Below are 16,771 nucleotides of genomic sequence, written 5' to 3' on the forward strand. Positions count from 1 at the left end.
CTCCTCTCACAAAACACTTCTGCTCCACTTCACACAACTCCAGACCTCTGGGAGAGGGGCTCCCTTGGGCTGTAGCAAGCCCCAGGTTCAGCTGAAGCTTACCAGGGCCTCAACGGCTGAGACAAAAGCAGCTGCTATGTAAGAGCAGTGGTGGTCCAGGAATACCAAGGAATTCTTAGCATCCCTCCTACACTCACTCTAGGATGTTTACTAAAGTCCCGAGGGAACACTGGAGGGAACACTGGGGTGGCAAAGTCCGAAGTCAAATATGCCAGTCTTTGGAGAGGACTGAGCATGGGGAGTGGGGAGAGGGAATTTTCAAAAGCTCTTTGCTTCTCTGGCTACAACTCCAGTTCTTTAGTTGGCTTTAGTGTGTTTCCAAACCAAGCGCGGGAAGGCTGACGTCAGGCAGAAAGAAGAACATCTGGAACAGGACACTGTTCTCACGGTTAGATGTTCTTTGTGGGAGACATAGGGACAAGCGGCCAGCCAAAGGGCAGAGCTGTGGTCCTAGCTCCAGCCGGCAGACCTGGAATGAGGCGAGTCCTCCAGGGCTGGCAGGTGACAGGTCAGCGGCCTTCCAGTCCGCGGGGGGCCACCCCTGCCTGAATGAGGGTGACAGGTGGAAGGGTGGAGGAAGGAAGCTGTAGTCTTTATAGGAGGAGGGGCGCTCTTTCCATATGTGCACTGGGACGGGAGTTTGGGTGCAAACTAGGAAAGATCATGGCCCCCCCCAAGAGTTGGGAGGCAGTGTCACTGCTGAGGGCGGCACAAAGCCCTTGCTTCAAACCCAAGTACATGCATCTCCTGTGGGGGACGGGAGATTAAGCCAACGTGAGAGGCACGTACACGTAGGCTAGCACCCTTTTAGGGACTTTGGGACCTCAGTCTGCACGAAGGGGATGGAGGGAAGGCTGGAGGCGACTGAGGAGTGCAAAGGACTCAGGAGAAGGACGCGAGGCCGGGACGGTCGCGGCTCTTACCTTGCTGACCACGTTTTGGACGAGGCCTGTGCGAATGCCGTAGTCCCACGCGTGGCAGTCGCAGTTGGAGGCGTTGTCCCCCTTGTCCGGAGGGGACGGCAGGGGTGGCGTGTCGCCCCCGTCCGAGCCGCTGCTGTTGCTAAGGTCGCCCGCGGCCCCCCAGGCGACAGTGGAGAAGGAGGTGGTCGGGGGGCTGGTCCAGTTGGCCACATCGCCGGCGCCCCACCGGCCCGTGGCGGTGACCTCCGCCAGCTCGGTGCCTTTGCCCGCCCCACGGCACCAGAAGTTCGGCTGGTCCAAGAGGAAGGAGTCCGAGAACTGGCTGAAGCCGATGAACAGCGCCGGAATCCAGGTGAGCAGCACGAGGGTCTTCTGGTAGCCCCCGCCCAGGCCCCCGAGGAAGGGCAGCACCGACCCGTCGTAGTCCAGCAACAGGAGGCTCGGGGCCGCCGCCGAGGAGCTGCTCGGGTGCGGGCCGCCGCTGGTGGGATGCGGCGCGGGCAGCGGCTGGATGTCCCCGCCGCCGCCGGGGCCCGCGCGCCCCCCGAGGGGTGCCGAGGCCGCCGCATCCCCGGGCGGCAGGGAGCCGTTCTCCTCGGCCGCGGGCGGCTGCCGCCCGGGCCCGCCGCCCACCGCCTCGCGCCGCCGGTCTATCGCCATGGCCGCGGCCCGCGGCGCCCGCAGAGGCGCATAGAGCGCGGCGGAGGCTCCCGCGGGCGCCCGCCGCCGCCGCCGAGGAGGGCCCGCGGCTCGGGAGAGAGCGCTCGGCCGCCCCGGTGCGTCAGGCCGCCCCCATGGCACCGGCCCGGGCCCCGCGCCCCGGGCGCCGCGGCCCCGCTCGGGCGCCGGGCAGAGGGAGGGCAGAGGCCGGCCCGGGCCCTCAGCCGCCGCCGTGCATCGGCTCCGCGCCCGGGGCCGGTGGCCGAGCCCGCTGCTCTCCGCCGCTCCGCGCCGGCCGCGGGAGGAGGGGGAGCGGGCGCCGCGCCTTCCCAGCCGGCCGGCTCGGTGCCTGCGGACCGCGGTGCGGGAGGCGTCCGCGGCTCCCCGGGCGCCCGGGCTGTATTTATCCGACCTCTGGCGCCTCCCGGAAGCCGCAAGCTCGGGTCCCAGCCTGCGGAGCCGGCCGCGTTCCCGGGCTCCGCGAGCCAGCCTCCCTCTTCCTCCTCCTCCTCCTCCTCCTCCTCCCCCCCGTCTCCTGCCCCCGGCCCGCCCCCTCTCCCCCCGCCGAGGTGGAGGTGAACGCGGCACCTGCTGCGCCCGGCTCTGCGCGCGAGCGCCCCCTCCAGCCGGGACGCGCTGCCGCCGCCGCGGGATCCGCGGAGGGGGCGGGGGAAACGGGACACCCCGGCCCGCCGCGCCGGAGGATCCCCGCGCCGCCGGCGCGGGAGGAGGAGGCGCCGGGCGCAGCGGGCGCGCGCGGGCTGGGGGTCCCGGAGGAGTCGGCGTGCGCGGGAAGCGAGAGAACTGGGTGGTCTTCGAGGCTCGGCTCCCGCAGCCGCGCTGGGCCCCCACCCACCCACGGGCGCCGGGGCTCGGTCACCTCTGCTTGCTTCAGAGGTGCCCGCCGCTCAGCTGCCCGCACCCCACTCCCGGTCCGAGCCCAAGGGTCTGCAGCATTCGGGAGCAACCCTCTCCCGCTTTTTTGAGGTGCGGATGCGGTTGATTTGTGTGTCAGAGGAGTAGGGTCAAGGAGGCGCATCTGCCAATTGCAGGTCGCCTGCCACCCGCAGCGTCGGGTCACCCACGACCGACCGCAGCACCCACTCCCAAATCGCCATGTCTTCCCCATGAGTACGCTACTAGAAGGATCAATTGCCAACCCAAGTTCTAGATACAGAAACGTGAATGGTGATGGTATTCCCCACCCCCTCCCCAAGATCTCGAATTCATTTTGAACGCCGAGTGCACAGGCGCACACATCCATGTTCACACCCGTGAAGACAAATCTCTCCATCCTCTCCCGCGCTCCAGCGCCAACCTTGCCCGCGGAGCCGTGTGAATACCCCCGCCCTGCGGCAGCCGGCCGCGTGAGCCGACTGCCTCCCGCACCCGGGCCGGCACGCGGACCGCGGCGCCGCGGCGCCTCCCACCCCGGCGTCCCCGCATGCTGGAGACATTTTAGATTCTAAGAAGTTTACTGATGGAAGTCTTGGATAGAGCGATCCATTTTCAGTCTCATTTGGGGGAAAAAATGTGAAAGAAAGCCTTTGCTTTCCAAAGAATACACTCTAAACCACATAGACTGAATTCTTTTGCATTTCCATTATTTGCTTACGTTTTTAACCTGCAGTTCTTTTTTGTTATGGGCAACATATGCTTCCCGTGTAAAATATTGGCACATCCGACAAGAGAATTCTTTCTGAAGCCTGCCAGTGGGCTGGCTGTGCGGCGGGAGAGGCTGTGGACTTTCCTGCGTGGCTGAGGAGAGGAGATTAGAAAACACCGCGGGGGGGGGGGGGGGACGGGCAGGGGCTGCAGAGGACGCAAAACCTCCAGAAATGGGTCTCAAATCTGCACATGTTTAAAGAGCTTTTGAGGGTCATAGCGCGCATTGTCGACGTGGTAACGATTATTTTCCAACTTCACATTCATTATTAGCTTGACTTTGTCTCCCCTCCCCCAGTTACAAGAGGGAATAAACGCCGAGCGCTGCCCTCCGCGCCTGCAGCGAGGAAGCGCTCAGCAAATGCCAGCGCTTATTACTACCGATACCACTCTTACGATTGTGTAAAATTTGCATTTCTCTTTCTGAATTCAAAGACCACTTTACAGGTGTCATTTATTTCCTCTGCAGCGGCTGACTTTTCTGGAAGAGGCCTCCTTGTGCTTGGCTCTGCCTCCGCAACCCCCCAAAGTCAGGAGGACTCATTTGCTGTCTTATAGCTAATCACAAAACAAGTATTGCCGGTGACCTTGATGGCCATTACAATCATCAGAATAAATAATATTGATCTTTGCAGGGTTGGCTTTCAATACACATTCTCACTGAGACATGTGGACCCCTAAGAAGTGGGTCTTCAAGATGAGGCTGCCAGGTTAGGTGACTAAGGGTTGGCCTACTGCCAAGCCAGACAGCTGGCTTTGAATCCACATCTTCTGACTGACATTCCAGGCTCTGGTCATTTCAACGTGCAGGGGCAAATTGCAACACCCTAGGGAAGAACTTTAAACATACTTGTTAATGTGCATTTTCAGGTGGGAGAAGCCCTAGCCTTGGTGAGGAGTTTCATTGCCATGCTGTCATTAGTTTTTGTCCCAAAAAGGTAATAAAAATCCTCAAATGGTACATTCCAAGAATTTGGGGACACACTAGAAAATGGTACTCTCTAAAATTCAAACTACAGGGACTCAACATAAAGGTTTGGAATTAACCATCTGCAGCCCTGATCCTGGCATTGGAATTTAGTTGCTGCTTAGAGTGAAGGTTGCTCTAAGTCCCACTTGGATCAACGTGCCCCCCAGATCTAGTCAAGAAGATCGAAAGGTAACTAATTTAAAATAACTGGCCTTCAATTCATTTAGATGTGCCACAAGGGACCACATAGAGGGACCAAAACAAAAGGAGTCAAGAGGAAGACTGACGCTCTGCTAGCCTCGTCTCTAGGCACGCTGGCTAGTGCAGGGCAGCCAAGCAGGCCCTGCTGTCACGTTACCTAGGCTGCTCTTCTGCCCGGTACTTATCTCTAAATGCTAGTTTTCTTATTTACTTATTTACTTACTACCTCCTCCCTCTAGACAGGTGCTTTGTACTCAGCTGTGTTTCTGGTGCCTGAAACAGTGCCTGGCACACACAAGATGATACATATTTGTTGGGTAAATGAGCGCATCAAGTTACTGTCACTTGGTGACACTATCTATTAGGATCCCACAACTCTGTTTCTTTGATTCTTGTCACCAAGCAACCTTTTCATATTTGTTCAGTCTCTCAAATATAGTGCTCAGACCAGCCAAAAGGAGAATTCAAATGAACTTGACAATTATATTTCTTAATGTAAACTATTGTGGGTAACAGATCCACTCCCAATGTGAAGTTCTTGTGGGCAGTTATTGGCTTGCAGACATTGGCCTGTAGGCCAAATGCAGCTCACAGACCACACACAATGTTTCCAGAAAAATAATTGCCAACATTTGAAAATCAGGAGATTGAACATTTTAAAAAAAGCACACAGCAGAGGATGTGGCCCTGCCGAAGCCCGTTTTTGCGGGCCTTGCTTCATTGGAATGCAATAGATGTGTAGGAGTTCTCCGGCTCACCTTACCTCTGCCTGGCACACGACCCTCCTGGACATGGTTTGTCTGCCCCCGAAAGCATCTGAGTTTGTGACGTCAGTATCCTGGACTCACTGATCCCCATAAAGAAGCGCAACCATTCTCTCTTCCTTTGAAAGCATGTTAAATAATCTATCAGTTTGTAATTTCCTAAAGCTTGAGAAAATAAAGAAATGAAAGATGCAACCTAATCACCGATACATGTGAACAATTTTATTTCCTTGGAGAAAACAGGAGGAAAAAAAATTTTACTGACTTCTAAAGTTGATAGAAATCTAATCTTAAATCCTCCACAAATCTGTAAAAGTTAGTTCCAAGGTATTGGTGTCTGGATTAACTTAAAATGTACAATAATAGTCATAGCAAATGGATTTCACATTAGTTTTGCCAGTATGTTCATGTTTTTTATTTATACTTGAAATATAGATAGATATCACATTTTGGAATATTATGCGTCCTTTTTTTCTTACTGCAGTTTGATTTCTTTCAAATAATTATTTGAAAAGTAGCTTATCTTGATTTTTGGAAGATGGGAGAAAGTGATGTGAGATAACTTCAAACTAAAATTGTGTATACTTGGACATTATTTATATCATCCTTTGACTTTTGGAATGTTAACTCTGACTAACAAGGAATTTGACTTTTTTTTTTTTTTTGAGGAAGGTTAGCCCTGAGTTAACATCTGCTGCCAATCCTCCTCTTTTTGCTGAGGAAGACTGGCTCTGAGCTAACATCGTGCCCATCTTCCTCTACTTTATATGTGGGACGTCTGCCACAGCATAGCTTGCCAAGCGGTACCTTGTCTGTACCCGGAATCCAAACCAGCGAACCCCGGGCCACCGAGAAGCAGAACTTGCGAACTTAACCGCTGCGCCACGGGGCCAGCCCCAGGAATTTGACTTTCATAAAAGCTATCATAAATGAAAATGAAAAAGCTACCTTTGTTCAGTGGCAGAATTCATTAAAATTTCTCATGATCTATCCTAAGGAAAACTGCAGGGAATATCTTAAGAAAAACTACTTACTCGTGGAGGACAAGACAAATTCATCCTTCCTAATCAAAAGGCCAAGTGACAATAAATAACGAAGTGAAGATAAGACTCTACATAAAAAACTCTCCAATTGTAAGCATGATTGATAGGCCTAATTACTTTTAAAAGCTTGGTCAAAATTTAATTTCGAACTCTTTTATTGAATTAAACAACAATTAGTGTAACAAATTGATCTAGAATTTGATGTTGGCTTTTGCTTGCCAAGATCACAGATGTCCTGTTTGCTTTATTGTGCTTAAGAATGTTCTTTGTCACACAGACAGACAGACAGACACACACACACAGAGGAAAAAGGACAGAAGGCCAGGACCCACAAGTGCACATTATATGTTTCATTCCAGCATGGAAGCAGCCTCTTTTGTTTGAGGAGAAGCATCCTCAAATTTGCAAACGAACCTCAGGCGTCAAGTATAGACACTGGGGTCTCAGCAATGGGTGAGCAATCGGAAGAGGGTCGTGCTGGGAGGGTTTGTGGGAACGATGATCAAGCAACAAGGATGGAAGGGCAGGAACTTTCGCCTCCCAAGAGAGAGAAAATAATGCTCTTCAAACAACTCTTTTCCTAACTCTTTCTCTGCTAATTCTAAATGGAGATGAAGAAAATCCCACTCCGCATGGTTGGGGGTTCTCTGAGCTAACTCTAAAGCTGTTAAATGGATTTCCTTCAATGACTAGAAGCTAGAAGAGGTAAGGTTAAGGAATGCTCTTAAATGGGGTAGGTCACACACCCAGAATACATGTTCTGAGGCAAGATGTTTTGACCAAAAAAGCTTTTTAGATAAATTTTTGTCTCTAATAAGGTTGGTTTGTATTTATGACATTAGATAGTCGTAAAGGATTTTTCATGTTTCAAAAATTAGCCATACATGCATATTAGCTTCTTTCTAAATTGTGGGCCACCTCACAAGGCTTTGAATAAAAATTTAGTGTTTCTATAGCAAAAAACTTATAAATATATAGATAGAGTCACTGAAACATTTTTTCTAAGTTAACAGTCAATATTTTAAAAAATGAAATTAAGCTTTTGAACTTCAAGTAAAATGTTTTTGCTATTTTTGAGCATTATTTAAATGAGTCTCAATGAGTACACCTAGCACCAGATCTTGGTTTATAATATCATGATCTAATAAAAAGAATCAAGAGAAATGGTTGATTTTAGGACCATTTGATTGGTTCTAGGACTGAGGTAGGAAAGATACAAGATGAGCCTGGGGCATCTTGTAGAGCCAGACGGTAAGGACGTGCTGAACACGCTCTCCCCCGCCCACAGTGATAGGGTTGTGTCAAAGGGACACACGAGCCACCTGAAAGAGCTCCCAATCTGAGCATCAAAATAAATAACCCGAAGTATAAAATAACTATCCATGAGTCCATACTGATATAAATAATTGATTGAAGGGATAAAGAAAGAAATGGCAGGGCCGGCCCTGTGGCCGAGTGGTTAAGTTCGCACTCCGCTTCAGCGGCCTGAGGTTTCACCGGTTCAGATCCTGGGCGCGGACATGGCACGACTCATCGGGCCATGCTGAGACGGCATCCCACATGCCACAACTAGAAGGACCTACAACTAGAATATGCAACTATGTACTGGGGGCCTTTGGGGAGAAGAATAAAAAAAAAAAACAAGATTGGCAACAGTTGTTAGCTCAGGTGCCAATCTTTAAAAGAAAAAAGAAAGAAATGGAAAAGAAGAGACAAATCTCCCATGCAGAAGAATTCCAAATAATATGTATAGACACGTGGCCCTCAAGAAGGGAGAGCATAACTCTCCACCCGCATGTGTGAGCTGTGGATATTTCCTTCCAAAGAGGAGAGGATGGAAAGGGAGAAAAAAAAGAGAGAGAAAGAGGGAGGGAAGGGGTGCAGTAGAGAACGCTTATAATCACTCTCAGCCAGGTGATCAAGGTCAACATGGATAGTGATGTCATGTCGATAGCATGTAGCCTTGATACGATGTGATGGGAATGACCCTTGACCCTGTCATCTTCCTCCCCAAAACCTATAGCCCCAGTCTAACTAGGAGGAAAACATCAGACCAATCCCAGTTGAGGGACATTCTACAAAATACCTGACCAGTACTAAAAACTGTCCAAGTGATCAAAAACCAGGAAAGTCTGAGAAACTCACAGTCAAGAGGAGGCCAAGGAGACGCGATGATGAAGTGTAACGTGGCGTTCTGGATGGGATCCCGGAACAGAAAAAGGACATTAGGTAAACACTAAGAAAATCTGCATGAACTGTGGACTTCAATTAATGGAAATGTGTCAATATTGGTTCATTAGTTGTGACAAATGTACCAGACTAATGTACGATGTTAACAATAGGGGAAATTAGATGTGGGATATATAGGAACTCTCTGTGCTATCTTTGCACTTTTGTCCTGTAAGTCTAAAACTATTCTAAAGTAATTTTATTATTTAAAAAGGTGATTAAACACTCCTTTCAAACAGTATTTTGTTTTAAGCTGTAAACCAGTAATTTCCCTCTTATAGATTCTATCACTGTGGTGACATTTTTAATCTAGTAAAGATTTAATGGTTTGAAACTCACAGTTGTTGGGGGGAGCAGAAAAAATAAAAATAATTGAAAATATAATAAAATCTTGTCATAGTAACTGATTTTTTAAAATACTCTAAAATGTTAAAAGATACCAACATCAGCAAATTTGTCAGCTATGGTCCACGCTCCGGTCTGACTAAAAGGCCAGCAAGGCGGGGTGAGCCTCAAGCCCTGTCTGAGGAACATGACACCTGTAACTTTATTTACGTTCTCCTGTTTCATTTGAGTTTACATTTCCATATTTTATTGTGCTTTCATCATCGACCCAAAAATGCACTTAAACCAAGTTTTCCTTTAATTTCTCAGAGCTTTTTCTCCGGCTTAGTTAACCTCCTCAAAGATTCCATTTCTTTAAAGTTAACATAAAACCTTTAGGGAGGCTGCAAAATCCATGTGTATGGAATACCTAGCTCCCTTTTGGGTAATGTAACAGAGTGGGCTGGAGCCTCCAGGTTAACGGTCTCTGACAGAGCCTTTTTATCAGCCAGAACATGCTGGGAATATAAATCTAAGGGCATTCAAGTAAAACTCTGTTCTCTAGTATATATGCCTAAAGGGCAGGGCCCCTTATTTATATGTCTCTGTAGCCCCACTGCCTGTCAGAGGGCCTGGCACTCAATAAATATTTGTGGAATGAATGAATGAAGAATGGGATGATATATAGGATCTTGCCAGGGAGAGAGGCGGGAACAGTTTATTCCAAGTTGAAGGAACAGCAGGAAGGAAAATACAAAGGTAGTAACAAGAATTGCATGTTTGGGCAAGTTTATGGACTTCATGGCATTTCTATAATATGATTTAATTATAGTACTTATAGAATAAAATTTGATGGTACTATTTTAAATATAAACATTGAGTCTGGAAAGGAAGTTAAGCAAATCCTAGGGAAGCACCTCACTTTACAAGAACAACTTTACTGGAGTATATTTTACATACACATATTTACGCGTCCAGTTTGATGAGGCATCCGCCTGTGAGACCATCAGCCCAATCAAGATACGAAACTTTCACTTACGCGACAGTGCTCTCTTGTGCCTCTTTGCAGCCCATCCCCTACCCCACACACCACCTGAGGCCACTACTGATCTGTTCTCTCTCACCATCGGTTAGTTCTGTTCTGGAGCTTAGAATAAATGGAACCACGCGGCACGTGCTCGCTGTGTCTGCTCCTTTCACTCAGCGTACCGCTTGCGAGGTTCACCCACGTTGTTGTGTGTACCGGTACTTCATTCCTTTTTATTATTGCCGAGTAGTGTTCCGTTGTATGAATATGCCACAACTTGTAATCTATTCTCCTCTTAATGGACGTTTGAATTGTTCTCAGTTTGGGGCTACTTTGAATAAAGCTGCTATGAACTTTCATATATGGTTCTTTGTGTAGACACATTCCATTTCTCTTGGGTAAATATCTAGAAGTAGGATTGGTGGGTTGTATGGTACGTCATATCTCACTTTTTGAAAATGATACTTTGTGGGTCACCAACCCACAAACACTGTCCTTATGGCAGCTATTAGAACAAAGACTCCAGGGCTGGATAGAGCACCATCTCAGCTGGCAGGCACTAGCTTGCATTTTTATGAAATTAGAGGAATGCTCATATTCTTCAAGGACACAAGTGACAATGGGAGGGTGGCACAGAATATGCCAGTTAGTGGGCCTACAGCTAAAGTGATACATGCCAGTGTCTGAAAATGGACTTATTTAGACAGCATATTAGGGTCTCATACCTACTTAGTAGCAACAAATCTATAGGAAACTATCAATATTGGGGGTGCATTAGTATTTTTTTCATACACAAACTACAGAGAACCCAACGCAAACCAATTTATGCAAAAAAGGGACTTTATTAGCTTATGTTACCAAAAAGACCAAAGGTTGCATGGCTGTAGACATGGCTGAACCCTGGTCAGCTTTCACTTCTGGGTTTGCTTCTTCTCTGTTACCTTCCTTTCAGGCTCTGTGTGGTGTTTCCCCTGCTCACCCCGGAGGCTCCGGCAGAAAATGCCCCTCCTCTAAAAGCCCCAGCAATACCATAGCCAGTCTCATTGGGTCTGACTGTTGCTGGCTGGGTCATGTGTTATTTTTGAGCCAATCACCGTGGCTCCCAGGCTGTGATCCTCCGATTGGCCAGGCTTGGTTACGTGGCGTGGAGGTGGCCTTAGCCTAGTCTGCGCCATGATGACTGACAGTGGAGTAGCAGAATTTCCCAGGCACCAGTACCAGGAGAAACAATGATGTCCATTTCCATTGTTCTTGTTAGAAATGACATGTAAACCCTAGATCTTTAAATATATAGATGTCGTTCAGGGCCCCCAATCTAAAAAGAAAGTAGATGAGGCGTTAGTTGCAAACTGTGTCAGGAAAGAATCCTTTACTTTTTAGGATAACTCAGCAAATAAATTAGAGGGAACTACAACCTGCAAAAACACCAATGACTCTGAGTTACTGAAATGCCCCCTTTCATATCAAGCACGTGTGAGAGTGCTGTTGACGTGGCCTGTAGCAGGTGGCTCCTGAAGCCCTCCTGGCTGAAGTGACGAGGAGACGCTGCCAGTGCTTTGCCCCGACCCCTTGGGGCTCTTTCAGCTATTTTTGTTGGGAGCTCTGGGGTTGGAGAACAGAGGGCAGCTTCCGGGGGCTTTTATGGCCATCAGCCCCCAACTTGGACTTTTTTTCAAAGCATTGCTGTTGGACAACTGGAGCCGATTTGCCAAGTGAGCAGGAAGTCCCTGGGAATGTAGTTCCCCCTTCACCTGTGACAGGTGAGTGTGGGACAACCAAAGCCCCGAGCCTCTTGCCTGCTTCCTTGCATATGGAACTCCATTTCAGGCTCTGCTTCTAGGCGTCAAAGCCTAAGTCTGTGGGGACAAAAGTTTCAAGCCCAGAGAAACACTTGGCATGATCTGGTAGAGAAAGCAGAGCATCTAATGTCAGACTTCCTGACCTTTCACCTAGATCTCACGACTTTCTGGTTGTGTGAGCTTGAAAAAGTCACTTCACTTCTGTGAGCCTTGCTTTCCTCACCTGTAAAATGGGAATAATTGCAACACCTGCCTCCCCACCCCATCACACAGGGTTGCTGTGAGGAACAGATGAGATAATATGAACAAAGGAGATTGGCAGGTGTCACAGTTAGACAAATACCCAGTATTATTTAGGTGCTGTCAGCAGTGGTCATCTTGACCCCATCCACTCAAGATATCTATATTGAGCTTTTCTGGTTCTTCATCACCACAAACCCAGGGTCAGATTCCAATATCAATCAAATTGAGAAAAGGGGTTGGTATCCCCAGTGGTCATTTCATTCCATTAGCTCTGCTAAATAATTCTATGGTAGAGTCAGATAGGCACAGAGCTGCAGTTTGCTGTCTGTGGTCAGACTTCCTGGTAGCAAATGTTTGCTGACCCAGACCTCTGTGTATTGTCCTGAATCCCCAGTGCCTCGCTTTGCCCACTGACAGGCAAGTCCATCCTCCATCTTGTCTACTAGGTAAATAAACACCATCAAGAGTGGAGGACTGTCATACCCCAGGCAGTGTCTTGTCCATTCAACCCAACCCCACTAGGAGTAGCCCCTGTTGTCTGCCCTTGTTTTCATCCACTGGCAGAGCTAATGCTAGGTCCTGGCTCCATCTTATCCTGCCCTCCCTGTTTTGCTGCAAAAATATTTCTCGGCATCTTTGACAGAACCAAAAATATGACACATTCCTAGTAATCTTAATAATGATCTCAGCTACCATTCCTTGAGCACTCAAACACCTTTCCCTATATATTATGTCAGTTAAAGTACCATACACACTTATGAAGTACCATCACACCATGTTGAAGATGAGGAAAGCAAGTTTTAAAGATGTTAAGTAACTTGCCCAAGGCCACACCATATCAGAACAAGGACTCAAAACTGAAATTCAGATCAGTCTCATGCCAGAGCTCAGGATTGTAATCCAGTGTGGTAAGCCCCCTGCTCTAGTAGGAAAGTGCTCGACAAAGCGGGGAATTCCCACAGGTCTTTCGGATTCGATTGGGCACAGTCCAGATCTGACAGGGCTCATCCCCAGCTGGATGGCTGCTGCCCTTTGTCTTCCTGTCCTCTCAGCAGAAAGTTGAGCCCACAGGGCTTCCTTGACCCCTGCAAATGCTTTTGCTTCAAAACCAGCTTTCTTTCTTCTCCAACATCAGTGACCTTGGGAAACCCCAAATCACTCCCCTACAGGAAAATGTCCATTTACAGGTCCTCAGGCCAGTACTGTCACCCACCGCCCTCCTCAGACACATATCTGAGCCTTTAAGCTCTCCAAGAATTGTTTACTACTCAGGAGGATAATTTCAGCATTAACCCTTACTCACTGAACAAAACAGAACCCTAGACCATGAGGGCTTCTTATAAACTTGCCCGATTCCTTTTTGTGTTGGGTTCAGAAATATTCTCCCACTGAGAAGTCTCTGGAGAATAAAATTCTGTGTCCTCTCCTCTGTCTTCACCATGTGAGATGCATGCTCAGAAAAACCCATTGTTGAAAACAGAGCTGCTCAGAAGTGGAGGTGAAGCACTTCCATCGCTCACCGTTCAGCTGAGGTCTCTTAGGGCTTCACCATCTCTGGCTGGAGCTGGGCATGGGCTGCGTTGTCACGGAGCCAGGTATAGCTCTTAAGATTCTAGGGGAACTTTCTGCAAAAAAGATCCAGGAAAGAAGAATCTCATCTTCATTTCTTATGAGCCCATTTTATGTTTTTGCCTTTTTTTCACGTAGTTCATTTGAAAATGACCTTAATGCCCTGCATCAGAGGAGACTTTTAGGTACAGAAATAGATATTTTTAAACGAGCAGTCCTGAGTGTGTACATCTGAATCCCTCTCCTTTTCCAGCAGAGGACAATAGGCTCGTGAAGAATGTGCTGCTGCGGTTCAAACCTCTTTTCCTGAAATTGCATCTGGAGTTTGCAGCACATTCCTTTGAATATTTTCAATTGTGAATTTTTTTTTATGTTCTTGACTTTAAGAGAGGTGGCTAAAAGTCAACTGAAATCAAGTTTAGTGATTAAACTGAGAAATATCATTTGGAGCTTAAAATGACCTGTGACTATAAAATAAGGAGGGAGAATTCCTTTTTTTGTCCTTCAAGTGCCTCTGGCGGTAATGATTTTCTTCTGAGGCACATGAAAGCTTTTAGGGGAGGAAACCTCATCCTGGGGACCAGGCAATGCGAGATTAGGCTGTGCCTAGCTGTGAAACGGCTTTCTTTCTTCTCTCCCCACTTGAAAACACCACTTCCTTTTTGATCTTTGCTGAGCGTTTATCCTTCGTATTTTCATTTAATGAGAGTGACAGTGTGCCCAGATCCCAAGAGAAACTGGGTGGGAATCGAGATCATTCCTCACCGGTACATCCTCGCAGAAAGGTGCATTTTATCTTTGCTTTTATGCAGATAGGCCTGGCTTTCTAACTGTGCTAAGATAAAAGGATACAAACATGAGGTCAAAGCAGTGTCCTGTCCTCTGGGCTCTCTCGTTCACTTTTGATTTCGCACCTTTCAAAGGAGTAAACATGTGATGGCTGCGCAGTTCACCTTCCCGCCCAAATCTCAGGGAGAGAGCTCCTGCTGATCTTGGTTTAGCCATTTTCAGCACAAATGCACCTTCATCAGTAGTTTGATAGGGACCCTCAGTTACTTCAGATTAACATGCTAATTAGGCACTTAGGCCACTTAGGGAAATAATTCAGGTGGATCCTGTCCCTCTTCTAATTACCAAGTTCCACAGTTTCTGAGCTCCATCCCAGCCTCTCCTTTTTCCCTTCAAACTTGATTCTTCACTCACTTCCAGCGGTGTCCACACTGGAATTTGGTCTCACTGTTCGAAGTTCTCTGTTGCTAAGAGATCCTGTTTTGCATTAAACCTAAGTGTGAACTCACACTAATTAAGGCCTTCAAGTAGTTTTGCAAATAGCCGCTTGTTCTTATTCCCAGAGCCAGGAGGAAGGGTCTGTTGGTTCGTTTTAACAGTTACCTCAGGGTGACGTCAGCATCATGGTGGAGTGAGCTGTTCCCTTAGACTCTCCCCACTAAGATCCAACAAAAAGGACTTCATTAACTGATAGAGGACATCCACAATGCAGTAGACATCTGAGAGACCCATGCAGCCATACGTCTGAAGGTGCGGGGTGCTGGACCCCCCGGGAGGCAGTGGAAGGAGCTAAGGATCTCCTCCTTCTCCCCGGCAGCAGCCATTTAGGACGCAGGACATTGTACAGCAGCTGGCGCATGACTCTGAGAGGAGAAGGGGGACAAGGCAGCCCTCCACGGGAATGCTTTTGCTTGTGAGGTTGCTTCCCAGCCCACAGGAATGCTTCACACCAAGGCTGCTGAGCCACTGTGGGGGTGCCCCAACCAAGCCAAGCAGCCCAGGCGGGCAGCCAGCGAGTGCAGAGTAGGAGTGCTGGTGGGAAAGAAGGTGTCCCCCTACCCCCCTGCCTGGCACATCAGCCGGCCAGGGCAGGGGATCCTGGCCAGAGCACATGCACCCGCCTGGGTGACACAGTGGCAGCCAGACTCAGAGAACCCTATTGGCACAACTTCCAATGGATGGGCACAACAGGGGTCATGGCGGGCTCAGAAAAAGCCACTCCTGTCCCCCCACCCCACAGTGGTAGTAGGTGGAATCTGTGACCAGATACTGCCACTATGAGATGGCAAAGGTCCACCTCATCAAACAGCATGAAGAGGCTCAATAAATGGTGGAGGAAGGCAAAACCAGCTATCTCATAAATCACGCGGACTCTCCTGTTAGTGCCCATTAGTTAGCCAGTCACAGGTGAAAGCACGTTCCATCATCTTTCACCTCTATTATTTCGATGAAGTTGGCTTATTTTAAAAACATCAACACAATATTTAAAGTAAATTAAAATCCAAAATAAAAATTTGCTTATCCAAAGTTTCACTTTATCTCCAGAATTTAATTACACAAGTCCCCAAAAGAGAGGCAATTCTTCTGGAAAGGCTGGGCTTTCTTATGAATTCTACCCTGCTTGAAATTTCTAAGCCTTTTTCAAAATTTCTAAGTCTTTTTCAATCAACCTCTGACCTCGGCATTCAGAGTCTAGGAAGAGCTGACTTCTGTCCCCAGGGAGTCATTTCATAAGCATCTGAGAGCTCTGCACACGACCATCCATCGACAGCGCGGCTCCATGACTCAGCACTAATTCCGAGTCCCCGGCTCGGTGGTTTCTGAGGGTGCTTCTCAAGGGCTGTGTGGACTTGTCAGGGGGGCTGTGGGTCTGAGTGGAAGAAGAAATTCCTTTCTTTCTGGCAACATAATTAAAGCGCCAGTACAACACAAAGTGAAAGAGCTTTGCAAGCTTAATAATGGTGCAATTACTCATTATTATATTATTATTATCGTTCTACTAAAGTATTCGCAAGTCCAATGGCTGAGTGTCAGGGGAAATGACTGCTGCTGGAAGGTGGTATTTCTCCTGAAGGGACTGGGGTCCCTCGCTGACAGGGCTGGGCGTCGGACTTTTCTTCGAAGCAAATGAACACCAACTTGGGGGCGTTTGACGTCAGGATCTGGGCTGCTTCTGTCACCAGAGGCTTCTGCAGATGGCTCCTCCGGTCTCTCGATTCCTGCAGGGGGTACTTGCTTATTATGCTAAACCGTGTAGTAGTTAGATGGTGCTTGGAAATAGAATAAAAAATTTTCGCTGCTTTTCTGACTGCTGCCCAGGCCCTTTTTACCTATCTTAAGGAAAAAACAAAGCCGCTTGATAGAATACTGTTTGGTCCAAGTAACTGAGGACAGGACTCGCTCCTCACTGAGGCCCCAGGTCCTCCTCTGTGATTGCCTCTGACCCGTAAATGTCGATTCTCATGGTGACGTCCTGTCTTCTAGACCTGCTGGTAGAAACTTTAG

General features: G+C 48.3%; 1 protein-coding gene and 1 long non-coding RNA gene across 6 annotated transcripts in view; one reads left to right on the forward strand and one right to left on the reverse strand.

Annotated features, from left to right (window-relative positions):
* Positions 1-2,183, reverse strand: part of SLC22A23 (solute carrier family 22 member 23) — a 157,898-nt gene extending 155,715 nt beyond the window's left edge. Inside the window, exon 1 of one of the 5 annotated variants that reach the window (XM_070583977.1) lies at positions 984-2,166. In XM_070583977.1, the coding sequence (XP_070440078.1) occupies positions 984-1,643 (660 nt within the window). In that variant the 5' untranslated portion in view covers positions 1,644-2,166. Of the gene's footprint in view, positions 1-983 lie in introns of all 5 variants that reach the window. The other 4 variants (XM_070583978.1, XM_070583979.1, XM_070583980.1 and 1 more) reach the window with 4 other exon arrangements.
* LOC139077215 (uncharacterized) lies at positions 456-10,225 on the forward strand. Its single transcript, XR_011529540.1, has 2 exons — positions 456-1,335; positions 8,310-10,225. It is a non-coding gene; the product is annotated as an uncharacterized lncRNA (long non-coding RNA).
* The last annotated feature ends 6,546 nt before the right edge of the window (positions 10,226-16,771 follow it).

This window comes from Equus przewalskii, chromosome 19 (genome assembly GCF_037783145.1).
Source record: "Equus przewalskii isolate Varuska chromosome 19, EquPr2, whole genome shotgun sequence".
NCBI lineage: Eukaryota > Metazoa > Chordata > Mammalia > Perissodactyla > Equidae > Equus > Equus przewalskii.